Below are 26,379 nucleotides of genomic sequence, written 5' to 3' on the forward strand. Positions count from 1 at the left end.
TAGCACCCACTTTTTGCTTGCTAGTCAAGCAGTGTTTCTTGTAAGTCAAAGCACGGTCCAGAGTGACTCACAGGTATTTAGGTGTGCTGCTATGTTCCCATGGGATTCCTTCCCAGTTAATCTTCAGAGCTCAAGATGCTTGTCTGTTCTTAAAGTGAAAAGCACAGTCTGCATTTTAGATGGATGAGGAATCAGCTGGTTTTCCCTGTAATAAGCAGTGAGAGCATGGATGGAACAAGCACACTCCCCTGAGGCAGGCCTGTCTTCGTCGTCTGCTTCTCTGACCTTAGAACTAAAAAAAAAAGCTCCCGTTTTGTAGCAGATTTTCCGTGAAGTGGGTGAGGTGATAGTCTTTTGTGATATTACACATTTTTCTCAGGAGAAGGCAATGATTTGCAGTATCACAGGTTGTTGACAGGTCTATGAAGACAGCTCCTGTAATCTGCTGCCTTTCAAAACCACCTATGTGTTGAGTCAGGCTCAGCACTTGTGATGTTCAGCTTTTCCCTTTCCTGAAACCAGCTTGCTGTGGGATCATAAATGTCTCTGTTTTTTCCATAATTTTGTGCAGGATAGGTCTATCCAGAACTTGGTTGTGTATGTGATGATAAAGCAAGGCCTTTAATATCCCACAGGGATTGGTTTTAGGAATCCGTTTGGATACCCAAATCCATGAATGCTGAAGTTCTATTATGTATAATAGGGTAGGGAAATGGCATCGGTTGAACAAAGAGGCAAACTTGAGGTTTACTTTTGGGTGTTTTAGGGGGATATTTTTGAAGCATGGACAGTTGAATCCATAGATGCACAATGAATGGCTTTCCAGCCAAATCATGAGACAAATTGCAGAGCGACTTTTTTGAACGACTTCTTCTTTCTCACTGGTATCCAGGGTTCCTTCGCAATGTGGTATCTGGGGAGCACTACCGGTTCATCAGCATGTGGATGGCCAGGACCTCCTACTTGGCTGCTTTCGTCATCATGGTGATTTTTGTGAGTATTTCGTTTCATTGTTGAGAGTTGTCTTGATGACTTTTGCAGGCGTTGGTTCCCAAGACGGCTTTTGAGAGTTGATTAAAAGTGACACAGACAAAAATCTTTTGGAGATAACAGAGTTTAAATAGAAAACAACAACAACTACAATAGTAATGTGCAAAAAACAAAGAGTGAATACTGTAAAAATATAATGCAGAGCAGAAGAGAAAACTCGCAAAAGAAGGCTCTCCATGGACAGTTCCTGGGAGAAACTGAGAGCCAAATTGACAAAGAAAAAACATGGATGTGACTCAAACTTTGAAAAAGGAGACGGAGCACCTGATTCTGGAAGCCCAAGAACAAACTATTAGAACAAATGCCATCAAAGCCAGAATTGAAAAGTCGACGACAGATCCCAAATGTAGACTCTGCAAGGAAGCAGATGAAACAATAGATCACATCCTCAGTTTCTGTAAGAAGATTGCTCAGACAGACTACAAGCAGAGGTATAACACCGTTGCTCAGATGATTCATTGGAATTTGTACCACAAATACCATCTGTCTTCGACAAAGAACTGGTGGGATCACAAGCCTGAAAAAGTTACAGAAAATGAACATGTCAAACTACTCTCTGGGACTTCCGAATTCAGACGAGTTTTGAAGCACAATACTCCTGACCTCATGATCATGTTAAAAAACAAAGTATGGATTGTCGATGTTGCAATCCCAGGCGACAGCAGGATTGAAGAGAACCAACTGGAAAAGCTGACATAATATGAGGATTTTAAAGATTGAACTGCAATTTTGGCACAAGCCAGTAAAGGTGGTCCCAATGGTGATCGGCAAACAGGGTGCAGTGCCTGAAGACCTTGGCCTGCACTTAAACACAATTGGTGCTGAGAAGATTACCATCTGCCAGTTGCAAAAGGCCACACATTATTTGCTGATACATCATACAGTCGTAGTCACTTGTGAAGCAGAGTGATCTTGTTTGCTGTAGACTCATCTTGTTTTGTTTCAAATAATAATAATAATAATAATAATAATAATAATAATATAATTCCAGCTTCTGTTTTGGCCATTTTGCTGTCCCTTAAGTTTTGCTGCCCTTCTCTTTCCAGACCCTTTCAGTCTCCATGCTGTTGCGATACTCGCATCACCAGATCTTCGTTTTCATCGGTAAGTCTTTTGCTGTTTGTGCCCATCTGCTAGTCAACAGATGGGTTTTGGAGTTCTTACACCAGCTCATGGGCTTCCACTTTGGCTCGTAGTCCACAGCTGGATGTTTCTGACCCTCCCTCTTCTTCCACAGTGGATCTGCTGCAGATGCTGGAGATGAACATGACCATTGCATTCCCAGCAGCCCCTTTGCTGACTGTCATCTTGGCCCTCGTAGGTAAGATGGCTACCTTTGAACCCTTCTCTGCTCTGGTTGACAGGAAGAAGATACCTGCCATCTTTAATCTTTTTTGATAGGGAGAGCTTGCGAATCTTTAGACAGTTGCCATTCAGTTAGCAAAACCCCTGGGCATGATGCTTTCCTTTGCAAAGCCTTTTCAAAGCCCACCCCTTGACTCTTTTAGCAGTTTTTAGCAGCATCCACATTACAGGATGGGAAAGGAAGACTGAACAAATAGGGTTTCAGGAATATGTCAACTGGAAGAAGACCAGATTGTGCTTTATGAGATTGTAACTGTTGTAACTGTATGTGTCGACTTTTAACAGGTGAGGTAAATAGCTACCTACAGAAACCTTACTGAGCATGTGCAAAGAACAAAACAAAGGGAAAAAAAACCCTTTGGCATATAAAAAAAGCATTATTATTATTATTATTATTATTAGTCACCAGAATCCCTTACAGAATCCCTTACTTACAAGTGTGAAAAGTAAAACAAAGGAAGAAAGGCATTGGCATATTAAAATCTATATCTATATCTAATCTATCTATATCTATATCTTTCTATTTATATCTATATATCTATCTATATCTCTATTTGTCTATCTATCTATCTATCTATCTATCTATACATATAATAAAAGTCAAAGTTTGTATGTGGCGGAAGTGTGGCGGTGTATGTGCCAGCTTTATGATTGGCTGCCGCTGTGGTGCTATTTGCATATGGTCTCTGATTGGCCAGCTTCAACAGGAGCCCCTGGTGGAGAAAAGGGTTCATGACAGAAACAGAGACATGAGAGAAGAAAATTTGCATATGGTCTCTGATTGGCCAGCCTCAATTCCAAGATGACAAAGAGAGGAAATGAAAAGGCCAGGGGCTGTATCAGACAATTACCAATACAGACCAAACTCCATGTCTCCATAATGCACTCTACATCCTGGTGCAGTTTGAAGGAGGATGCACTATGGAAGATGGGACTTGCAATACTTGCACTCCCTTCCTAAGACCATTACAACAGCCAACAATGATGGATCAGGACCGCAATTTACACAGAGAGCCCACATGATCCACTCTACATCCTGGTGCGGTTTGAAAGAATTTGACAATGGATGATGGGACTTGCAGTCACTTCACTCACTTCCTGAGACCACTGAGACCATCGCCAATGACTGATCAAGACCAAACTTGGCACACAGAGTCCCCATGACTCGCTCTACATCCTGGTGCACTTTCGAGGAGGACAGACCATGGATGATGGGACTTCAACTACCTCCACTCCCTTCCCAAGACGGCTGCAACTGTCATCTAATGTCCAATCAAGACCAAACTTGGCACACAGAGCCTCCATGACCCACTCTACATCCCAGCGTGGGCGTGGCCAGCAGCGCCGGGTGGGCGTGGCCAAGGAACGCTGTCGTTCTCTGGCCACTCCCACTCGGCGCCGCTCCGACCATCGCTGGAACCCTCTGCTCCGGCTGCTCTGGTCTCCAAGAAGGCAGGTAAATTACAACTCCAAAACCAAAGGACACTGCCCACCAAACCCTTCCAGTATTTTCCGTTGGTCATGGGAGAACTGTGTTCCAAGTTTTGTTCAATTCCACCATTGATGGGGTTCAGAATGCTCTTTGTTGTAGGTGAACTATAAATCCCAGCAACTACAACTCCCAAATGTCAAGATTCTATTTTCCCCCAAACTCCACCAGTGTTCACATTTGGACATATTGAGTATTTGTGCCAAGTTTGATCCCGATCCATCATTGTTTGTGTCCACAGTGATCTCAATGTAGGTGAACTACAACTCCAAAACCAAAGGACACTGCCCACCGAACCCTTCCACTATTTTCAGTTGGTCATGGGAGAAATGTGTGCCAAATTTGGTTCAATTCCATCGTTGGTGGGGTTCGGAATACTCTTTGATTGTAGGTGAACTATAAATCCCAATAAATTACAACTCCCAAATCACAAACTCATTTTTTTTAGTGAAGGACATACATTGGGTTGTTAGGTGTCTTGTGTCTAAAATTGGTGTCAGTCGTCCAGTGGTTTTGTTCTGTTAATCCCACAAACAAACATTACATTTTTATTTATATAGAAGTGTGGGACTGTGACCCGGCCCTCTGTTCAAACAGTTTGGGGACCCCTGCTATGGATGCTGGGACTTGCAGTACCTTAACTCACTTTCTGAGACTGCTGTGACCCTCATCCAATGACTGATCAAGACCAAACTTAGCACACAGAGCCCCTATGACCCTCTCTCCATTCTGGTGCAGTTTGGAGGATGATGGACCACAGATGATGGGACTCACAGTACCTTCACTAACTTCCTGAGACCACTGCGAGCCATATAAATAACTGATAAAGACCAACCTTGATATACAATTCCTTTCTCTAATAACCCGGGCAGCGCCGGGTCCCCAAGCTAGTATATAATAAAAGAGCGTGTTTGTTTGTATGCGGAGGACGGAAGTGCGGAGGGCGGAAGGGCAGAAGTGTACGTGCCAGCTTTCTGATTGGCTGCCACTGTGGTGCTATTTGAATATGATCTCTGATTGGCCAACCTCAACAGGACCCACTGGTGGTGAAGAGGGCTCATGAGAGAAACAGGGACAGGAGGGAAAGAAATTTGCATATGGTCTCTGATTGGCCAGCCTGAAAGTTCCAAGATTCTGAGGTGATAAGAGAGCAGAGAAAAAGGTCTTAGCTGTGTCAGAAAATTACCAATACAGACCATAGTTGGCACACAGAGCCCACAAGACCCACTCTACATCCTACTGCAGTTTGGAGGAGGATGAACTATGGTTGATGGGACTTGCAGTACCATCACTCACATTCTGAGATTGCTGTTAACCTCAATCAATGACTGATCAGGACCAAACTTGGCACATAGACCCACTTTACGTCCTGGTGTGGTTTCGCCAGGGATGGACAATGGATTATGGGACTTGCAGTACCTTTGCTCAATTCTGGAGACCACTGCAACCCACATCCAATTACCGATAAAGACCAAACTTGGCAGACTGAGACTGACGCACTTTACATCCTGGTGCTGTTTGGGGGAGGATGCACCATGGACGATGGGACAATACCTGCACTCCCTTCCTAAGACCATTACAACTGCCAACAGTGATGGATCAGGATCACAATTCGCACAGAGAGCCCACATGACCCACTCTACATCCTGGTGCGGTTTGTAAAAATTTGGAAATGGATTATGGGACTTGCAGTCTTCACTCACTTCCTGAGACCACTGAGACCATCGCCAATGACTGATCAAGACCAAACTTGGCACACAGAGTCCACATGACCCACTCTACATCCTGGTGCACTTTCCAGGAGGACAGACCATGGATGATGGGACTTCAAGTACCTCCACTCCTTTCCCAAGACTGCTGCAACCCTCATTTAATGTCCGATCAAGACCAAACTTGGCACATAGAGCCCCTATGACCCACTCTACATCCCAATGCTGTTTGGAGGATGATGGATGATGGGACTTCCAGTACCTTCACTCACTTCCTGAAACCACAGCAACACTTATCCAAATACCAAGAAAGACCAAACTAGGCACAGAGAGCCCCCATGGCCAACTCAACATTCTGGTGAGGTTTGGGGGGGAACAGACTATGTATGATGGGACTTCAAGTACCTCCACTCAGTTCCCAAGAGTTCTGCAACACTCATCAAATGACCAATCAAGACCAAATTGGCTCACAGTGAACCCATGACCCACTCTACATCCTGCTGCAGTTTGGAGGAGGGTTGACCATGGATGATGGGACTTGCAGTATCTTTACTCACTGAAACCACTGAGACCCTAATCCAATGAGTGATCAAGACCAAACTTAGCACACAGAGCCCCCATGACCCACTCTGCATCCTGCTGCAGTTTGAAGCAGGATGGACTTTGGATGACTTCAAGTACCATCACTCACTTCCTGAAAACAACACAACCATCATCCAATGACCAATAAAGACCAAACTTGGCATAGAGAACCGCCATTACCCAATTTCTCTAATAACCTGGGCAGCGCCAGGTCCCCAAGCTAGTAACTGATAAAGACCAACCTTGATACGCAATTCCTTTCTCTCTTTTTTAAATTTTATTTCGAAAAAAATAATACACCAACCATATATGTTGCAAAAATATACACCTACACAAACAAACACACATACACAAACAGCACTACAAGCAGTTACCCCTCCACCCACCCCCAGTGCTACCCACCACCTTGACTTCCGTCACTAATCCACGCAGGATTTTTGCACACTTATTTAACCCTCTATACTAATACAATAAATTCCTCTTGTTTTTATTTCCTTAGCTATCCCGTCAAGTATGCTAAGGCCAGCTTCCAGTTTCTTTCAAATATTTCATTATTTTCATATTTCAAATTGCTAGAAATCTTAGCCATCTGTGCATAATCCCACAGTTTATCCTTCCAATCTTTGATGCTTAATGTTTTCTCCTCTTTCCAATCTTTAGCAATTGTAATGCGTGCAGCCGCAAAGCTGTACAAACAAATTTCTCTGGTTGTTCTAAACTGTCTCTGAATATCCCTAATAGGCACATTCCTGGGTTCTTTTTTACTTTGTTGTAAATCATTTTATTTGTTTCCTTTATTATTCTTTTCCAATAGATCTGCACCAGTTCACACGACCACCATACATGAAAGAAAGTCCCTTTCTTTCTTTTGCACCTCCAACAGGAACCTGTTTGTGAATTGTCCATTTTGGCTAGGAGGTCTGGAGTTATGTAGCATCTGTAGAACATTTTATATACATTATCTCTAATTGAAGCTGCCACTGTAAATTTAAATCCATTGTTCCACAGGTTTTCCCAGATGTCAAAATCTATGGTTCTCCCTAAATCTTTTGCCCATGAGATCATGGGGGTTTTAACACGATTATCTTCCAAATTATAGTGTAAAATATATTTGTATAGTCTGGCTATTAAGCCTTTTCCCCCCTTTATCTAATATAGTTTCCAGATCTGATTTTTTTTTGAAGCAAATCCCCTCTTCTCGTCTTTTTTTAATCTTTCGTATAATTGATGATATCGGAACCAGTCTTTAATATGCAATTCGTCTTTTCCCCTCAGTGCCCATTGGCCTTTGGCCCTGATAAGTAGTTCCCCATATGTTCTGACATCATCCTTGCAGATGGGACTCCCAATGGCTTCTATTGGCCTCAGCCACAGGGGTGTTTTGGGTTCCATCCCTAATTTGTATCTTTTCCAAACATCTATTAAGCTTCCCCTGATTACATGTTTATTGAATACCTTTCTCAAATAACCCGGGCAGCGCCGGGTCCCCAAACTATATCTATCTCTCTCTTTCTCTATCTATATAGTCTATATCTATCTATCTATATATATCTATGTATATAATAAACGTCAAAGTTTGTATGCGGCAGAAGTGTCGCAGTGTGACCGGGTATGTGTCAGCTTTCTGATTGGTTGCCGCTGTGGTGCTATTTGCATATGGTCTCTGATTGGCCAGCCACAATTTCAAGATTCCAAGATGACAAAGAGAGGAAAGGAAAAGGCCAGGGGCTGAGTCAGAAAATTACCAATACAAACTAAACTTGGCACACAGAGCCTGCAAGACCCACTCGACATCCTAATGCAGTTTGGAGGAGGATGAACCATGGATGATGGGACTTGCAGTCACTTCACTCATTCCCTGAGACCGCTGAGACCCTCGCCAATGACTGATCAAGACCAAACTTGGCACATAGAGTCCCCATGACCTACTTGGCACACAGAGTCCCCATGACCTACATCCTGGTGCACTTTCGAGGAGCACAGACCATGGATGATGGGACTTCAAGTACCTCCACTCCCTTCCCAAGACTGCTGCAACCCTCATGTAATGTCCAATCAAAACCAAACTTGGCACACAGAGCCCCCATGACCCACTCTGCTGCAGTTTTGGAGGAGGGTTGACCATAGATGATGGGACTTCCTGTACCTTCACTCACATTCTGAGACCTCTGCGAACCTCATCCAATGACCAAACAAGACCAAACTTGCTACATAGACCTCTCATGAACCACTTTACATCCTGGTGTCATTTGGAAAAATTTGGAGATGGATGATGGGACTTGTAGTAACTTCACTCACTTTCTGAGACCACTGAGACCCTCGCCAATGACTAATCAAGACCAAACTTGGCACACAGAGTCCCCATGACCCACTCTGCATCTTGGTGTAGTTTGGAGGAGGACAGACCATGGATGATGGGACTTCAAGTACCTCCACTCCCTTCCCAGGATTGCTGCAACCCTCATCTAATGACCAATCTAGACCAAACTTGGCGCACAGAGCCCCCATGAACCACTCTACATCTTGCTGCAGTTTTGGAGGAGGGTTGACCATGGATTAAGGGACTTGCAGTACTTTTACTCACTTACTGAAACCACTACGACCCTAATCCAATGACTGATCAAGACCAAAGTTGGCACACAGAGACCCCATGACCCACTACATCTTGTTGCAGTTTGGAGGAGGACAGACCATGGATGATGGGACTTCAAGTACCTCCACTCCCTTCCCAAGATTGCTGCAGCCCTCATCTAATGTCCAATCTAGATCAAACTTGGCATACATTACCCACTTTCTCTAATAACCCGGGCAGCGCCTGGTCCACAAGCTAGTATATAATAAAAGTCAAAGTTTGTATGTGAAGGACAAAAGTGTGGCGGTGTATGTGCCAGCATTCTGATTGGCCAGCCTGAGAGTGCCAAGATTTTGATTGGCTGCTGCTGTGGTGCTATTTACATATGATCTCTGATTTGCCAGCTTTACAGGAGCCCCTGGTGGAGAAAAGGGTTCATGACAGAGACATGAGAGAAGGAAATTTGCATATGGTCTCTAAAAGGCCAGCCTCAATTCCAAGATTCCGAGATGACAAAAGAGAGGAAAGGAGAAGGCCAGGGGCTGGGTCAGAAAATTACCAATACAGACCAAACCTGGCAAACAGAGCCCACATGACCCACACTACATCCTACTGCAGTTTGGAGGAGGATGAACCATGGATGTTGGGACTTGCAGTACTATCACTCACATTCTGAGACCCCTGTTAACCTAATTCAATGACTGATCAGGACCAAACTTGGCACATAGACCTGTCATGACCCACTTTACGTCCCGGTGTGGTTTGGGTTGGACGATGGTACTTGCAGTACCTGCACTCTCTACCTAAGACCATTATAACTGCCAACAATGATGGATCAGGACCGCAATTCACACAGAGAGCCCACATGACCCACTCTACATCCTGGTGTGGTTTGGAAGACTTTGGCAATGGATGATGGCACTTGCAGTCACTTCACTCACTTTCTGAAACCACTGAGACCCTCGTCAATGACTGGTCAAGACCAAACTTGGCACACAGAGTCCCCATGACCCACTCTACATCCTGGTGCACTTTCGAGGGGGATAGACCATATATGATGGGACTTCAAGTACCTCCACTGCCTTCCCAAGACTGCTGCAACCCTCTTCTAATTTTCGATCAAGACCAAACTTGGCACTCAGAGCCCCCATGATCCACTCTACATCCTGGTGCTGTTTGGAGGAGGACAGACTATGGATGATGGGACTTGCAGTACCTTCACTCACTTCCTGAAACCACAGCGACACTCTACCAAATACCAATAAAGACCAAACTTGGCACAGAGAGCCCCCATGGTCAACTGAACATTTTGTGAGGTTTGGGGGAGAACAGATTATGGGTGATGGGACTTGCAGTACCTAAACTCGCTTTCTGAGACCACTGTGACCCTTATCCAATGATTGATCAAGAACAAATTTGGCACACCGAGCCCACATGAACCACTCTCCATTCTGGTGCAGTTTGGAGGAGGATGGACCACAGATGATTGGGCTCGCAGTACCTTCACTTACTTCCTGAGACTAGTGCGAGCCATATAAATAACTGATAAAGACCAAGCTTGAGACATAATTCCTTTCTCAAATAAGCCGGGTAGCACTGGGTCCCCAAGTAGTATATAATAAAAGAGAGTGTTTGTATGCTGCGGATGAAAGTGTGGCAGAAGTGTATGTGCCTGTTTTCTGATTTGCTGCCACTGTAGTGCTATTTGCATATGGTCTCTGATTGGCCAAACTCGACAGGACCCCCTGGTGGCGAAGAGGGTTAATGACATAAGCAGGGACATGAGAGCAGGAAATTGCATATGGTCTCTGATTGGCCAGCCTGAAAGTTCCAAGATTCTGAGGTGACAAGAAAGGAGAGAAAAAGGCCTGAGGCTGTTTCAGAAAATTACCAATACAAACCAAACTTGGTGCACAGAGCCCCCTTGACCCACTCTACATCCTGCTGCAGTTTGAAGGAGTACGGACCATGGATGATGGGACTTGCAGTACCATCACTCACTTTCTGAGACCTCTGTGAACCTCATCCAAAGACTAACCAAGACCAAACTTGGCACACAGAGCCCGCAAGACCCACTCTTCATCCTGGTGTTGTTTGTGGAGGGGGATGGATCATGGATGATGGGACTTGCAGTACCTTCACTCACTTCCTGAGACCACAGCAGCATTCATCCAATTGCTAATAATGACCAAAGTTGGCACACAGATCCCCCATGACCCACTCTACATCCTACTGCAGTTTGGGAGGAGGGTTGACCATGGATGATGGGACTTGCAGTACCTACACTCACTTACTGAAACCACTGCAACCCTGAACCAATGACTGATCAAGACCAAACTTGGCACACAGAGTCCCATGGCCCACTCTATATCTTGCTGCTGTTTGGAGGATGGATCATGGATGATGGGACTTTTAGTACCTTCACTCACTTCCTGAGACCATAGCAGCATTCATCCAATTACAAATAAAGACCAAACTTGGCACACAGAGCCCCCATGACCCACTCTACATCCTACTGCAGTTTGGGAGGAGGGTTGACCATGAATTATGGGACTTGCAGTACCTTCACTCACTTACTGAATGACAACCAATGATGAGACTTGGCACACAGAGCCCCATGACCCTATCTAATTCCTGTTTCAGTTTGAAGTAGGATCGACTTTGGATGGTGGGACTTGCAGTACCTTCACTCACTTACTGAAACCACTGCAGCCCTCAACCAATGACTGATAAAGACCAAACTTGTCACACAGAGCCACTATGACCCACTCTATATTCTGCTGCTGTTTGGAGGAGGCTGGACCATGGATGATGGGACTTCTAGTACCTTCACTCACTTCCTAAAAACAATACAATCGTCATCCAATGACTAATAAGGACCAAACTTGGCATACAGAACCACCATTACTCACTGGCAGCGCCAGGTCCCCAAGCTAGTATATAATAAAAGAAAACATTTGTATGTGGCAGAAGTGCGGCGGACGTATGGCGGTGCATGTGCCAGTTTTCTGATTGGCTGCCACTGTGGTACTATGTATGTATGTATGTGGAGGATGGAAGTGTGGAGGGCGGAAAGGCGTAAGTTTATGTGGCAGCTTTCTAATTGGCTGCCATTGTGGTACAATTTGCTCATGGCCTCTGATTGGCCAACCAAAACATTGCAATATTCTCAAGTGACTGAGAGGGGAAAGGAAATTTGCATATGGTTTCTGATTGACCAGCCTCAACAGGAGCCCCTGGTGGTGCAGAGGGTTAAACCCCTGTGCTGGCGGGACTGAAGACCCACAGTTCGAATCCAGTGATTGCACGGATGAGCTCCCTCTGTCAGCTCCAGCTCCTCATGCAGTGACATGAGAGAAGCCTCCCACAAGGATGGTTTTGATCAAAATATCCTGGCGTTCCCTTGGTAACGTACTTGCAAAAGGCCAATTCTCTCACACCAGAAACAACTTGTAATTTCTCAAGTCACTCCTGACACGACAAAAAAAAAGAACAAAATAAAAAGAACATTCTAACATTTTCAAGTGGATGAGAAGAGAAAGGAAAGGGCCTGAGGGATTTGCAGTATCTTCACTCACTCTACAACCTACTGCAGTTTGGAGGAGGATGGGCCATGAATGATGGGACTTGCAGTCCCATCACTCACTTTCTGAGACCGCTGTGATCTTCATCCAATGACTGATTTAGACCAAACTTGGCATAGAGACCTCTCATAGCCCACTTTATGTCCTGGTGTGGTTTGGCTGGGGATGGACCATGGATTATGGGACTTGCAGTACCTTCACACAATTTCTGAGGCCACTACAATCCTCATCCATTTACCGATAAAGACCAAACTTGGCGCAGTGAACCTGCATTATGCGCTCTACATACTGCTGCAGGTTGGAGGAAAATGCATCATGGACGATGGGACTTGCAATACCTTCACTCCCTTCCTGAGACCATTACAACTACCAGCAATGATGGATCAGGATCACAATTCACACAGAGAGCCCACATGACCCACTCTACATCCTTTTGTGGTTTGGAAGAACTTGGAGATGGATGGTGGAACTTGCAGTACCTTCACTCACTTCCTGAAGCCACAGTGACACTCATCCAAATACCAATAAAGACCAAACTTGGCACAGGGAGCCCCCATGGCCAACACAATATTCTGGTGAGGTTTGGGGGAGAACAGACTATGGATGATGGAACATCAATACCTCCACTCCTTTCCCAAGACTGCTGCAACCCTCATCTGAGGACCGATCAAGGCCAAATTTGGCACACAGAGCCCTCATGACCCACTCTATATCCTGCTACAGTTTAATGGACCATGTATGCTGAGACTTGTAGTACCTTCACTCACTTACTGAAACCACTGCAGACCTCATCCAATGACCGATAAAGACCAAACTTGGCACACAGAGCCCTCATGACCCACTCTATGTCCTGCTGCCATTTGGAGGAGGGTGGCTCATGGATGATGGGACTTCAAGTACCTTCACTCACTTCCTGAAAACAATGCAACCATCATCCAATAACCAGTAAAGACCAAACTTGACATACAGAACTGCCATTACCCACCTTCTCAAATAACCTGGGCAGCGCCGGGTCTCCAAGCTAGTGTATAATAAAAACAACAATATATTTACTATATTTTTGTACTTCCCTCTCAGCCCGGAGGCGACTAAGGGCGATTTACAGTCAGTACTAAAATCACAAAATGAAATTAAAAACATTAAAATAACATAAAACCATAACAAAGTCAATAAAAACGTGTCATTAAGGTCTCCTGGTTGAAAACATCTGATCACATCGTCCACTTGTTCATTTTCCTGTGTCTGTTACACTGTGTTTGCAAATGTTTGCTCAAAAAGCCATGACTTTTTTCTGGACTGTTAAAAGGGAGGGGGCCTAGGGGGGGCATTCCATATCCGAGGGGCCACCACTGAGAAGGCCCTGTCTCTCATCCCCGCTAGCTGTACTTGTGACAAAAGCGGGATTGAGAACAGGGCCTCCTCAGACAATCTTAAAGTCCTGGAATAAGGAGAGATGCTTTCGGACAGGTAAGTTGGGCCAGAACTATTTAGGGCTTTATAGGCTGCTGTCCATTGGACCAATTGAAACTTCCGGACAGTCTTCAAAGACAACCCTATGTAGACAGCGTTACAGTAGTCTATATCGGATGTAACCAGAGCATGGACCACCGTAGCCAAGTCAGGCTTCCCAAGGTACTAGTGCAGCTGGTGAACAAGTTTTAACTGTGCAAATGCTCCCCTGGTCACTGCTGAAACATGAGGTTCCAGGCTCAGCAATGAGTCCATGATCACACCCAAGCAGCCAACCTGCGCCTTCAGGGGGAGTATATCCCCGTCCAGCACAGGCGGACGGGTAACCCTATGCCCTGTTTGGCCTTATGACTTGCTAGGAATCCCTCTGTCTTGTCTGGATTAATTTTCATTTTGTTAGCCCTCATCCAGATTGTCACTGCAGCCAAGCACCAGTTCGGACCTGAACAGCTCCCTTAGTAGCTGGTGGGAAGGGGTGACAGAGTCAGGCATCATCTGCGTGCAGATGGCACTGCACCCCAAAACTCCGGGTGATCTCCAGCAGCTTCATGTAGTTGTTAAACAACATGGGGGGCAGTATAGAGCCCTGAGGAACCCACAAGACAATGGTTGTGAGGTTGAGTAGGTGTCCCCCAGTAACACCATCTGGGAACAATCCTCTAGGAAGGATCGGAGCCACTGCAGAACAGTACCTCCAAAGCCCATTCCCACGAGGCATCCCAGAAGGATACCATGGTCAACAAATGCTGTTGAGAAGTCCAGCAGAACCTGTCTAGCTCCCAGCGTAGATCAACAACTAACCAGTAGCTTCTTCCTCTTCTTCTTCCTCCTCCTCCTCCTCCTCCTCCTCCTCTTCTTCTTCTTCTTCTTCTTCCCTGCCTTTTCACAAGGTGGAGCACAGCATAGTTACATTTCATCATCAAATTTCTGTGTAAAACATAATGTGTTTTCATTGTTTTACTCTCAAGTATATGTTTTCCCCAGCATATACTTGAGTCAATGTTATTTATCATTTTACTGTTGTTGTTACTATTATTAATATCATTACATTTATTATTTTACTGTATTTATTGTAATTACATTTATTATTTTACTCTATTATTATTGGAAGGATATGTAAGCACATTTATATTGAAGAAGGTTAGAATTGGTTCAGTTAGAGTTGGATATTCTTATATTAAGTTACAGTTTTATATAAATATTCAAAAACATTTAACCCACTGATATCTCAATGAATATAATTGTATTGTTACCTCTTTTTATTTTGAAATTTCCCAGTAGCTGCTGCATCCCCCCCCCCCCCCCGCCCACTCAGTTTATACTTGAGTCAATATTTTTTCCCAGTTTTTTTGTGGCAAAATTAGTGTGCCTTGGCTTATATTCAGGTCAGCTTATACTCAAGTATATACGGTATATGAAATACGTACATTAATATACACAAAACAAAGTTTAAAATGACATAAACACAGGATGTGGGTTTAAAATTTCTAGATAAAAATAGACTGTGAGAGTTTGGCCGCTGCAATGGAAATGGTGTAATAAAGAAAGGAAATTGGTGAAAGGAGTTTTGGGAGAGGGACAGCAGCTTGATAGCAGAGAAGAGAAACATATTTGGAATTCTGCAAATCCCAGGATTCCCCAGTTAAATGGAATCATGGTGCTATTCTAGCTTCCTGTGGCCCAAAGTAAAACCATGTCAGCATCATCAGGAATGCTTTCTTGGCTTGGAGAAGCCGGAGAAATTGATGTTGCTTTCCTCTCTTTCTCCTCTTCTACCAGGCATGGAAGCCATCATGTCAGAGTTCTTCAACAACACTACCACAGCCTTCTATATCATCCTCATTGTGTGGCTGGCCGACCAATACGACGCCATTTGCTGCCACACCAACACCAGCAAGAGACACTGGCTGAGGTATGGATATAGGGGACTGATTAGTTTTTAATAGAGAGAGAGAAAGAGAGACTACTCTTTGAATCAGGAGGGAAAATGTTCCACTTTGGGTACAAATGCCTGTATTTTCCACAAGCACTCCACTTCTTCTCCCCGCCAGGTTTTTCTACCTCTACCATTTTGCCTTCTACGCTTATCATTATCGCTTCAATGGGCAGTACAGCAGCCTTGCATTGGTCACCTCCTGGCTTTTCATACAGGTAAGCCACCTCTTTCTACTTTCAAGGTGTGCCTGTAGTCTGAAGCCATTGTTCCATTGCATCCTATCTCCAGGGCAGCAAAAAGAAAGCCTGCTCCCTCCCTCCTATGACTTCCCTGGACCTCACCATGTCTCTTCTCAGCCTGCAGGCTAAACATGCCCAGCTTTTTTAAGCCCCTCCTCATAAGGCTTGTTCTCCAGACCCTTGATCATTTTAGTCACCCTCCTCTGGATATATTCCAGCTTGTCAACATCTCTCTTGAATTGTGGTGCCAAGAATTGGACACAGTGTGCTTCCAGGTAAAGTGGCCTGACCAAGGCAGAAGAGAGAGGAGTAGCACGACATCTCTGGACCTAGGCAGTAGACTCTTCTTGATGCAGTCCAAAATCCCATTTGCTTTTTGAGCTGCCGCATCACGTTGTTGACTCATGTTTAAATTTCTCCTCATGAGGACTCTAAGATCTTTTTCACACATACTATCAAGCCAGGTGTCACCCATTCTGTATCTTTGCGTATCATTGTTTTCTGCCTAAGTGGAGTATCTTACATTTGTCTGTGTTGAACTTCATTGTGTTAGTTTTGGCCCATCTCTCTAATCTGTGAAGATCGTTTTAAATTCTGCTCCTGACTTCAGGAGTTTTGGCTCTCCCTCCCAGCTTGGTCCCATCTGCAGACTTGATGATGATACCTTCCATTATTATTGTTAGCATTTATATCCCATCCTTCTCACCCCAAAGAGGATGCAGGGCAGATCACAGAACAGATATATGACAAGCATTCAATGCTGTTAAATACACAGGACAGACAACAGATAGAGGCATTTTTTTCCCAATGTCGGCATCCTGGAGGTTGTGCTCAATTCCAGTCACAGGTGGATACTGTCGCTTCATCCTCTGTGATAGTGGTTCTCAACCTTCCTAATATTGTGACCCCTTAACACAGATCCTCATGTTGTGGTGACCCCCAACCATAACATTATTTTTGTTGCTACTTCATAACTATAATTTTGCTACTGCTATGAATTGTAATGTAACTACCTGATAGAATGTATTTTTATTCACTAAACCCAATTTGGCACAAATACCCAAATTTGTATACTGGTGGGGTTAGGAGGGGATTGAGTTTGTCATTTGGGAGCTGTAGTTATTGGGATTTATAGTTTACCTACAATCAAATAGCATTCTATCTGAACGTTTCTCCCTCTACGTTCCACCTTGTAATTTAAGATCTACTGGGGAGGCCCTGCTCTCGGTCCCACCGGCCTTGCAAGCGCGTCTGGTGGGGATGAGGGACAAGGCCTTCTTGATGGTAAGGCCCTGCTTGTGGAATTCCCGCCCTAGCGAGATTAGATCAGCGTCCTCCCTCCTTTCCTTTAGGAAAAAACTAAAATTGTGGTTTTGGAACCAGGATTTCGGTGAGTGAGCACAGCAGCACTAGGAACTTTGAATTGGACCATATGACTGTTAAGATAATTGGAAATGGCTTTGTGATGTAAACAGCTATGTGATGTGATGCGACTATTTAATTTATGTTATTATTTTTAAATTTTATATATTCATGGTTTTATACTGTTGTTTAATGATATTGTGCCAGAGCTTGCAGCACTGCCTACTTTGGAAGAAGTCAATAATGCCATCAGGCAACAAAAAAATAAAAAAGCCTGCAGCCTGATGGGATCCCTGCTGAAATCTTTAAAGAGGGAGGACCTGAGCTAACACAACTCCACCAGCTCATAGAAAAGAGTGTGGGTGACCGAGAAAATTCCAGCAGATTTCAAGGATGCCACCATCATCACCCTCTTCAAAAAAGTGGAAAGAACAGACTGCGGAAACTATCGAGGTATCTCCCTTTTAACCTCAGCTGGGAAAATCCTCGCAAGAATTTTTGCAAACCGCCTTCTACCCCTCCCAGAATCCCAGAATGGCTTCCGCCTCTCCAGAGGAACAGTGGACATGATCTTCACTGCACGGCAGCTCCAAGAAAAATGCAGGGAACAAAATCAACCTCTGTACATGGTATTCATTGACCTTGCAAAGGCATTCGACACAGTGAATCACAGCGCCCTCTTGATGATCCTCCAAAAAAATGGGGTGCCCTAATAAATAGGTCTCTGGCAATTCCCCAGAATAATCAAACTTTAAATAGGCCAGAGCGTATCTTAGAAGTTGCCCCTCAGAATCAAAATAAGGATTCAGTCCAGAAAATGGTACCTACTACTCTCCAGAGGCTAGGTAACAAGGAATATTCCCCCAGGCACTCAAGCTCTAGGGAAAATGCCTCACAACTGACAGCAGAGCCCAGCTTCCTCCAACCATACTCAATGGTCCCAATAGGTAGATATGAGCAAACAGCTCCATAGCTTCTGAACTTAAGGGAACAATCATTAGAGCTCTTCTCCCATGACATTCATGATTCTCTCCCATTACACTTAAGAGAATCATCAGAAGGACTTGTCGGGAGCCAAGCAATACAATATTGACTACCTCAGCAAGAACCTCAGTGTAAGATCCCCCTATTTTTTATCCCTCGGCCCAATAGCCCCCAATCCCCCAACCTGTATACAAAAAGCCTTCTGCCCTCTGCCCCCCCCCCCCAGCCTTTTAGCCCCCTACCCCCCAGCCTAATGGCCCCTTTTCCCCTTTCCCCCCCAAAAATATCCCCTGGTCCCCCTCCCTCCAGTTGAATAGCTCCCTACGCCTTATCCCCCTTACCCACTTACCCTATAGCCCCCTACTTCTCACACCCCCAGCCAAATAGCTCCCTCCCCCTCTCCCTGAATCCAACAGCCCTCCCCCTCCTATCCCCCAGGCCAATAGCTCTCTTCACCCTACCCTACAGACCAACAGCCCCTCACCCTCTCTTGTAATCCCGCAGACTAATGGCCTCCTACCCTTTACCCTCAGTCCAAAAGCCCCCTATTCCCCAGCCCAACAGCCTTTGTTCCCCCATCCCTCAGTCCAACAGCAATGCTGGACCACAGCCTAAGGACAGGAAGAGAGCTCAGGTAGGGAGTGAGTGGAGTTCCAGTGGTCGGGGGGCCCCTATAGAAACAATAATGGGAAGAGGGAAATGCGGGAAAGGGAGACCAAATGTGTTAATTCGGCCTAGGGAATGTGTGAGAGAATTGGTAGTGCCAAAACGACTTCCAAAACGGTCTCCTGACATGGTGAACTTGGGTAATCAAGATGGCGGTCCCTCTGGTTAAGGATGGTGCTGTTGAATGCCAGGTCTGTAAATGAAAAAACTAATCATCCAGGACTTGATTCTGGATGAGGGTGCAGACTTGGTGTGCATAACAGAGACCTGGTTGGATGAGGCTGGGGGTGTTAATCTCACCCAGCTTTGTCCGCCAGGCTACTCTGTGCAGCACCAGCCCAGATCTGGAGGGCGGGGAGGCGAGGTTGCAGTGGTCTATAGGGATTCCATCTCCTTGACCAGATGCTCCATCCCACAGACACCCCTATTTGAATGCGTCCACCTGAGAATAGGAGACCGGGGTAGAGGGATACTTGTAGTGTACTGACCACCTTGCAACACTACAACTTCCCTACCTGAGCTAGCCGGGGTGATCTCGGGCCTGGCATTGGAATCCCAAAGGCTTATAGTGCTGGGGGACTTCAATGTTCATGCGGCTCAGGACTTCATGGTAACCATGGCTACCATGGGGCTGTCCCAAGTGGTTTCTGGCCCTACTCACAGAGCTGGATATACATTGGACTTGGTGTTCTGTCAGGGATGGGAAGAAGGTGGTGGAGTGGAGGAACTCTCTTTAGTCCCACTGCCATGGACCGACCACCACCTGGTCAAGTTTAGACTTACTGCACTCCCTAACCTCCGCAAAGGTGGAGGGCCCATTAAGATGGTCCGCCCCAGGAGGCTTATGGATCCAGAAGGATTCCTGATGGCTCTGGGAACTTCCCGCCACTGAGGTAGGTGATTCTGTTGATGCTCTGGTCGCTTTGTATAACAGGGAGATGACCAGGGTAATAGATACAATCGCTCCGGAGCAACCCCTCTCGAGTAGCAGAGGTAAACCAGCCCCCTGGTTCAACGAGGAGCTGGCAGCGATGAAGTGAGCAAAGAGGAGTCTAGAGGGCATGTGGCGATCATCTTGCAGCGAGTCAGACTGAACACAGGCGTGCGCCTATGCAAGGGCATACTCCGTGGCAGTGAAGGCTGCAAATAAATCTCACATTGCGCCCAACATTGTGTCCACGAGGAATCATCCAGTTGAGATGTTTTGAAGGGTCAGAAGTTTGTTGAACCTCGCCACCCATGATGGGATCCCTGGCCCTTCAACAGCTCGCTGTGAGGCATTTGCTCGGTTCTTCGCAGATAAAATCGCTCTGATTCGCTCCAACCTGGATGCCACAGTTACTGCAGTCTCTGAAGATGTAGCAAGAGCACCTGCTTGTCCAGTTTTAATGGATTCATTTCAATTTGTGCAACTCGAGGACGTTGACAAGATTCTTGGAGAGGCTAAGGCGATCACATGCATCCTGGACCCCTGCCCATCCTGGCTGATAAAGGAAGCCAGAGGGGGGTTGGCAGAGTGGGTCAAGGTGGTGGTGAATGCCTCCCTTCAGGAAGGCAAAATTCCAGCCAGCTTAAAACAAGCTGTGATAAAACCGCTGTTGAAAAAGCCATCACTGGATCCCACTGATTTGAACAACTTTCAGCCAGTTTTCAATCTCCCCTTTTTGGGCAAAGTCTTGGAATGTGTGGTTGCCTCGCAGCTCCAGGGATTCTTGGACGAAACTGATTATCTGGGTCTGTCACAGTCCGGTTTCAGACCGGGACATTGAACTGAGACAGCCATGGTTGCCTTGCAGAGAGCTCTACAGGGGGAGTGTGTCCCTGTTGGTTCTCCTGGACCTCTCAGAGGACTTCGATACCGGTATCCTTCGATACGGTATCCTTCTGGGGTGCCTTGCAGGGATGGGTCTTAGAGGGACTGTTCTGCAGTGGCTCCAGTCCTTCCTGGAGGGTTGTACCCAGAAAGTGTTGCTGGGGGACTCCTGCTCCGCTCCACAGCCATTGTCCTGTGGGGTCCCGCAGGGCTCAGTATTATCCCCCATGTTGTTTAACATCTACATGAAGCCGCTGGGTGAGATCATACGGAGTTTTGGAGTTCGATGCCATCTGTACGCAGATGATGTCCAACTCTATCACTCATTTCCACCAGATGCTAAGGAGGCTGTCCAAGTCCTGAACCGGTGCCTGTCTGCTGTGACGGTCTGGATAAGGGCGAGCAAATTGAAGTTCAATCCAGACAAGACAGAGGTACTCCTGGTCAGTCGCAAGGATGGACAGGGCATAGGGTCGTAACCTGTGCTGGTCGGGGTCACACTCCCCTTGAAGGTACAGGTTCACAGCTTGGGAATTCTGGATTCATCACTGAGCCTGGAATCCCAGATTGCAGCGGTGGCCAGGGGAGCGTTTGCACAATTAAAACTTGTGTGCCAGCTGCGCCTGTACCTTGGGAAGTCAGACTTGGCCACAGTGGTCCACGCTCTTGTTACATCTAGAATAGACTACTGCAACGCACTCTACATGGCGTTGCCTTTGAAGACTGCTTGGAAGCTTCAAATAGTCTAACGTAAGCAGAGGCTGGATGGCCATTTGTCAGGGGTGATTTGAATGCAATATTCCTGCTTCTTGGCAGGGGGTTGGACTGGATGGCCCATGAGGTCTCTTCCAACTCTTTGATTCTATGATTCTATGAGAGGCAGCCAGGTTAATAACTGGGGCGGCATACAGGGAGCATACAACTCCCATGTTATGCCAGCTCCACTGGCTGCCAGTTTGCTACCGGGCACAATTCAAAGTGCTGGCTTTGGCCTATAAAGCCCTAAATGGCCCCTGTCCATTACCTGTCCAAACGCATCTCCCTCTATGTATCATCGCGGAGATTAAGATCCTCCGGGAAGGCCCTGCTTTCCATCCCGCCATTGTCACAGGTGCGATTGGTGGGGACGAGAGACAGGTCCTTCTCGGTGATTGCTCCCCGGCTATGGAACTCCCTTCCTTGTGAGATCAGGTTGGCCCCCTCCCTCCTGTCCTTTAGAAGGATGGTAAAAACTTGGCTGTGGGACCAAGCTTTCGGGACAGGGCAATGAAGCGACAATGGAAAAGATGATAGGGCCAATTGGATGTGATGCGGATGGCTAGGACGGTTATAAATTGTGCTATTTTAAATGGTGTATTTTAATATTTAGATAAATGTTTTTAATGTTTATGTATTGTATCGAAGAATCAAAGACCACCAGTATCGAAGCGATGGTCCTCCGCCATCAACTCTGCTGGACCGGCCACATTGTCCGGATTCCCGACCACCGTCTCCCAAAGCAGTTGCTCTACTCTGAACCAAGAACGGAAAACGGAATGTTGGTGGACAGGAAAAGAGATTTAAAGATGGGCTCAAAGCCAACCTTAAAATCTCTGGCATAGACACTGAGAACTGGAAAGCCCTGGCCCTTGAGCGCTCCAAAAGTCAGCTGTGACCAGCAGTGCTGCAGAATTTGAAGAGGCACGAATGGAGGGTGAAAGAGAGAAACGTGCCAGGAGGAAGGCACGTCAAGCCAACCCCGACCGAGACCGCCTTCCACCTGGAAACCAATGCCCTCACTGTGGAAGAAGATGCAGGTCAAGAATAGGGCTCCACAACCACCTACGGATCCACAAGAATACTGCTCATGGACGACTATCCTACTCGTCCAACGAGGGATCGCCTAAGTAAGTAAAGTAAGTATTGTGGCATTGAATTATTGCCTATGTTAGCAGCCTTGAGTCCCTGTCCCGCCCCCCCCCCCCGGGGGGGGGGGTTGAGAAGGGTGGGATAGAAATGCTGTAAATAAATAAAGAATAAAGAATAATAATTATCAACTCCACAAATAATGAAATTGGGCCAAACTTGACACACACAACTCCCATGACCAACAGAAAACACTGAAAGGGGCTGGTGGGCATTGACCTTGAGTTTGGGAGTTGTAGTTCATCTGCATGGACTCCAAAACAATCTGTACCAAATTTGGCACAAATACTCAATCTGTCCAAATCTGAACATTGGTTGAGTTTGGGAAAAATAGACCTTGACATTTGGGAGTTGTAGTTGCTGGGATTTATAGTTCACCTGCAATCAATGAGCACTCATATCGCCACCAAAAACGGAATTGGACCGGAATTGGCACACAGAACCCCCATGATCAGCAAAAAATTCCGGAGATCTTTGGGGAAAATTCATCTTGATTTGGGGGAGTTGTAGTTCACCTGCATCCAGAGAGCACTATAGACCCAGACAAGGAGGAATCTACCAAACTTGGCATGCATACCCAATTTGATTACTGGAGGGGTTTGGGAGGAACTGGCCTTTTCTGGGAGTTGTAGTTCACCCACAACCAGAGAATTGGTGACCTCTACTGTTGATTGACCTGGACCAAACTTGGCTCACAGAACCCTCATGACTCACGCAACCTACTGGAGAGGTTTGAGGGGACTGACTCACCATAGTGGGAGTAGTAGTTCAGTAGAGCACACTGAACCCCACCAATGATGCATCTAGAGCAAACTTACCCAATGTAACAAACTTTTAAGTACTGATGGAATTTCAGGAGGTTAACCTGACACAGTGTGAGTTGTAGCTCACCCACTACCTTATGCATTTTGTACAAATAAAAAAATGGCTTTTTCAAATTACCCGGGCAACACTGGGGACCCAAGTGGAGACCCAGTGTGGAGGAGACCACATTGAAGTCAGGCTTATTTACTGCCAAGTGGACTAAGAGGAGGCAACAGATTCAAATGGCAGGGAAAACTTCAGAACTGTGGCAGTGGAAGAAGTGTGATGGAGTCTTCTTCTCAGCAGATTTTTAGGCTGGATGGCTATCTGTTGGGACGAGAGCAAACTGGTAGTCAGACAGCCCTTGGTTCATGGTCCCAATTTGGGACTATTGTTTGAACCATTTTGGCAGCTATAGCCCAAAATGAAGCTTTTATTTTTCACCACTCTTCCATGTTATTGGCAGGAGCTCACTCCCCAGCAATTGTGGCCCTAATCCCATCTCTCTCTCTCTCTCTCTCTCTCTCTCTCTCTGCTCTTTGTATTCCCTGGCAGCATTCTATGATCTACTTTTTCCACCATTACGAGCTGCCAGCCATTCTCCAGCAAATCCGGATCCAGGAGATGCTGCTCCAGAACCAGCAAGTGGGGGCTCAGACCTCCCTTCAGGACAACCTCAATAACAACACAACAGACGCCTCCAATGACTTGGCTGGGGCCCAGCCCCATTTAGATCCTGCCAGCGCTGTTGGGGAAGCCTCCGGGGAGGGCCATGCAGCGGCAGCGGTGTCTTCTTTAAGCAGCAACATAAACTGGATGGCGGAAACGGCAGCCGTCATCACCGAAGCCTCCTTCCTCTCCAACTTAAGCGGGTCCTTCCTAGACCCAGGCATTGACCCGGATGTGGCGGCTGGTGATGGCTTACCCGACATGGCTGTTGCCACCAGCGTGATGACCCGCTTCCTCATCGGTGGTGACACCTTGGCAGAGGTGGCCTTTGAGGTTCCGTCAAGTGGAGAGGTTTCTGTGGCAGACATGACACTGCTGACGCCATCTTTATCTCCACCTCAATTGTTGGGGCATTCTGTGTTTAGAAGAGCCTCGGAGGACAGAGTCATTGATGGGGAAGCCTGACTCATCTCCCTCGAAAATACTTCTTTGAACCCCGAATCCAAGTTCTCGTCTTTGTAACTGACCTGGAAGTCGTTCTCATTGCTTGTTCCATGCTTTTCTGGGAGAAGAGAGGCTGAGGGATAGCTGGAGTTGTGCTGAGGGAAATGTGAACAATGAACGAAAGCAGTAGTTGAACATTGATTTCCGCGTCCGAACCAATACCTTCCCATCAACTAAACATAGCTTCTCCAATGAAGTGGCACTTTCGTGTTGATTTTTCCTGATTTTCAACCGACAGGATGTTTTCATTTGGTTCAGATCTGAGAAGTCCTGGGAGACCTGGAACAGAATGAGGATTATTGCACACTTCTTGGTGGCAACAGGGGGAATGGGTGGTGGGACAGTGGAGCAGCTCCAGCCCAATATGACATTTTCTTAAATGAAAACTTTTCCTTCTCGACAGGGGGAAAATATCACTTGAAGGGGGTGGGGAAAGAGTGCCCAACCCTTGTTGTTGAGATTGCATCCGCTTCTCAATAAAACAGTCTCTTTTTAGAGCATATGTTTTCCTTTCAAAGCCAAGGAGGGGTAGTTTGATAAACTTGGGCCATCCTTTGGTTCTTTCTTCCAGTGGATCTTTTCCTAAGTCCTGGAGAGGCATGGAATAAAAGGGTTGAGGTTTCTTATTTTCTCTATGAGGTTTTAAAAGGTGAATGGGGAAATAGGTAACACTATATATTGGGGAAAAAGAGTCCTTGGCTGAATAAAGCAAATCATACTATGGCCTTTCTAAATGCAGGGTGAATAAGGGCTTTCTAAATATGTTCTATGGATTGGCGTAGCCACTTTTTGTCCCTTCCCAGTTTGTATACTATGGGGAAGGGAAAGCACTGTAATTGTAAGACTCATGTGAAGGGGATCTAGGAGTCCACAATCTAAAAATGGGCCCACAGTGTGACGTGGCAGCTCAAAAGGCCAATGAGGACAAAAGGCGCATTTTTCAGCAGAGCTTTTTACCCGCATGGCACACTATGCCACCTGTATGAGTGGCTATCAAAGTTTCCTGTGGGGAAATATACTACCCTATATTCATTTGTTACCGATAGACCAGCAACGTTTCCCCAGGGCCCCGCAGGCCGAGGCGCTTGCGCTATCTAAGATGCAAAAAGACTTGACAAAGCATTTGGCGGAGGCCTCAGGCAGTTTATTTTCTACTACCACCTCGATTAGGAGGCACATGTGGCTGCGTGCCTCCAATCTCTCTGAGGAGGGGAAGGCCCTTGCAGAAGATCTCCCCTTTCATGAAGAGGGTGTCTTCAACCTGTAAACGGCTTGGGCATCATGTTGTCTTTTCTGTCAAAACCTCCCTTTGAACCCCTGGCTACGATTGACCTCTCCTATTTGTCATGGAAGACTGCCTTCCTTGTAGCCATAACATCGGTTAGGCATGCTAGTGAACTGTGTGCTCTACGGGTAGATCCTCCTTCCCTCAAGTTCCATAAAGATAGAGCAGTGTTGTGAACTGATGTCGCCTTTCTGCCCAAAGTCTCTACCTGTTTCCATATGTCTCAGGAGTTGGTGTTACCTGCCTTCTTTCAAAATTCATCTACGCCCCTGGAGGTTAAAACAGAAGCAGGATGTTAGATAGGCTGCTAATAAATTTGGCTACGTGTGGCAGCCTTATTCCCAGCAACGAGAGAGATGGAACTCACCTGCCTATAACTTTTGTAGGAATT

General features: G+C 46.1%; 1 protein-coding gene across 3 annotated transcripts in view; it reads left to right on the forward strand.

The window, feature by feature from the left end:
- LOC137095155 (membralin-like) overlaps window positions 1-25,198 on the forward strand; it is a 40,405-nt gene extending 15,207 nt beyond the window's left edge. Inside the window, exons 6-12 of one of the 3 annotated variants that reach the window (XR_010908799.1) lie at window positions 893-993; window positions 2,097-2,154; window positions 2,288-2,371; window positions 15,601-15,733; window positions 15,873-15,972; window positions 22,226-22,716; window positions 24,086-24,164. Coding sequence is in view for 2 of the 3 variants with exons in the window: in XM_067461475.1 (XP_067317576.1) it covers window positions 893-993; window positions 2,097-2,154; window positions 2,288-2,371; window positions 15,601-15,733; window positions 15,873-15,972; window positions 24,086-24,664 (1,055 nt within the window). In the remaining variant the exon portion in view is untranslated. Of the gene's footprint in view, window positions 1-892; window positions 994-2,096; window positions 2,155-2,287; window positions 2,372-15,600; window positions 15,734-15,872; window positions 15,973-17,565; window positions 18,574-22,225; window positions 22,717-24,085 lie in introns of those variants that run through there. The other 2 variants (XM_067461476.1, XM_067461475.1) reach the window with 2 other exon arrangements.
- The last annotated feature ends 1,181 nt before the right edge of the window (window positions 25,199-26,379 follow it).

This window comes from Anolis sagrei, chromosome Y (genome assembly GCF_037176765.1).
Source record: "Anolis sagrei isolate rAnoSag1 chromosome Y, rAnoSag1.mat, whole genome shotgun sequence".
Taxonomy (NCBI): Eukaryota; Metazoa; Chordata; class Lepidosauria; order Squamata; family Dactyloidae; genus Anolis; species Anolis sagrei.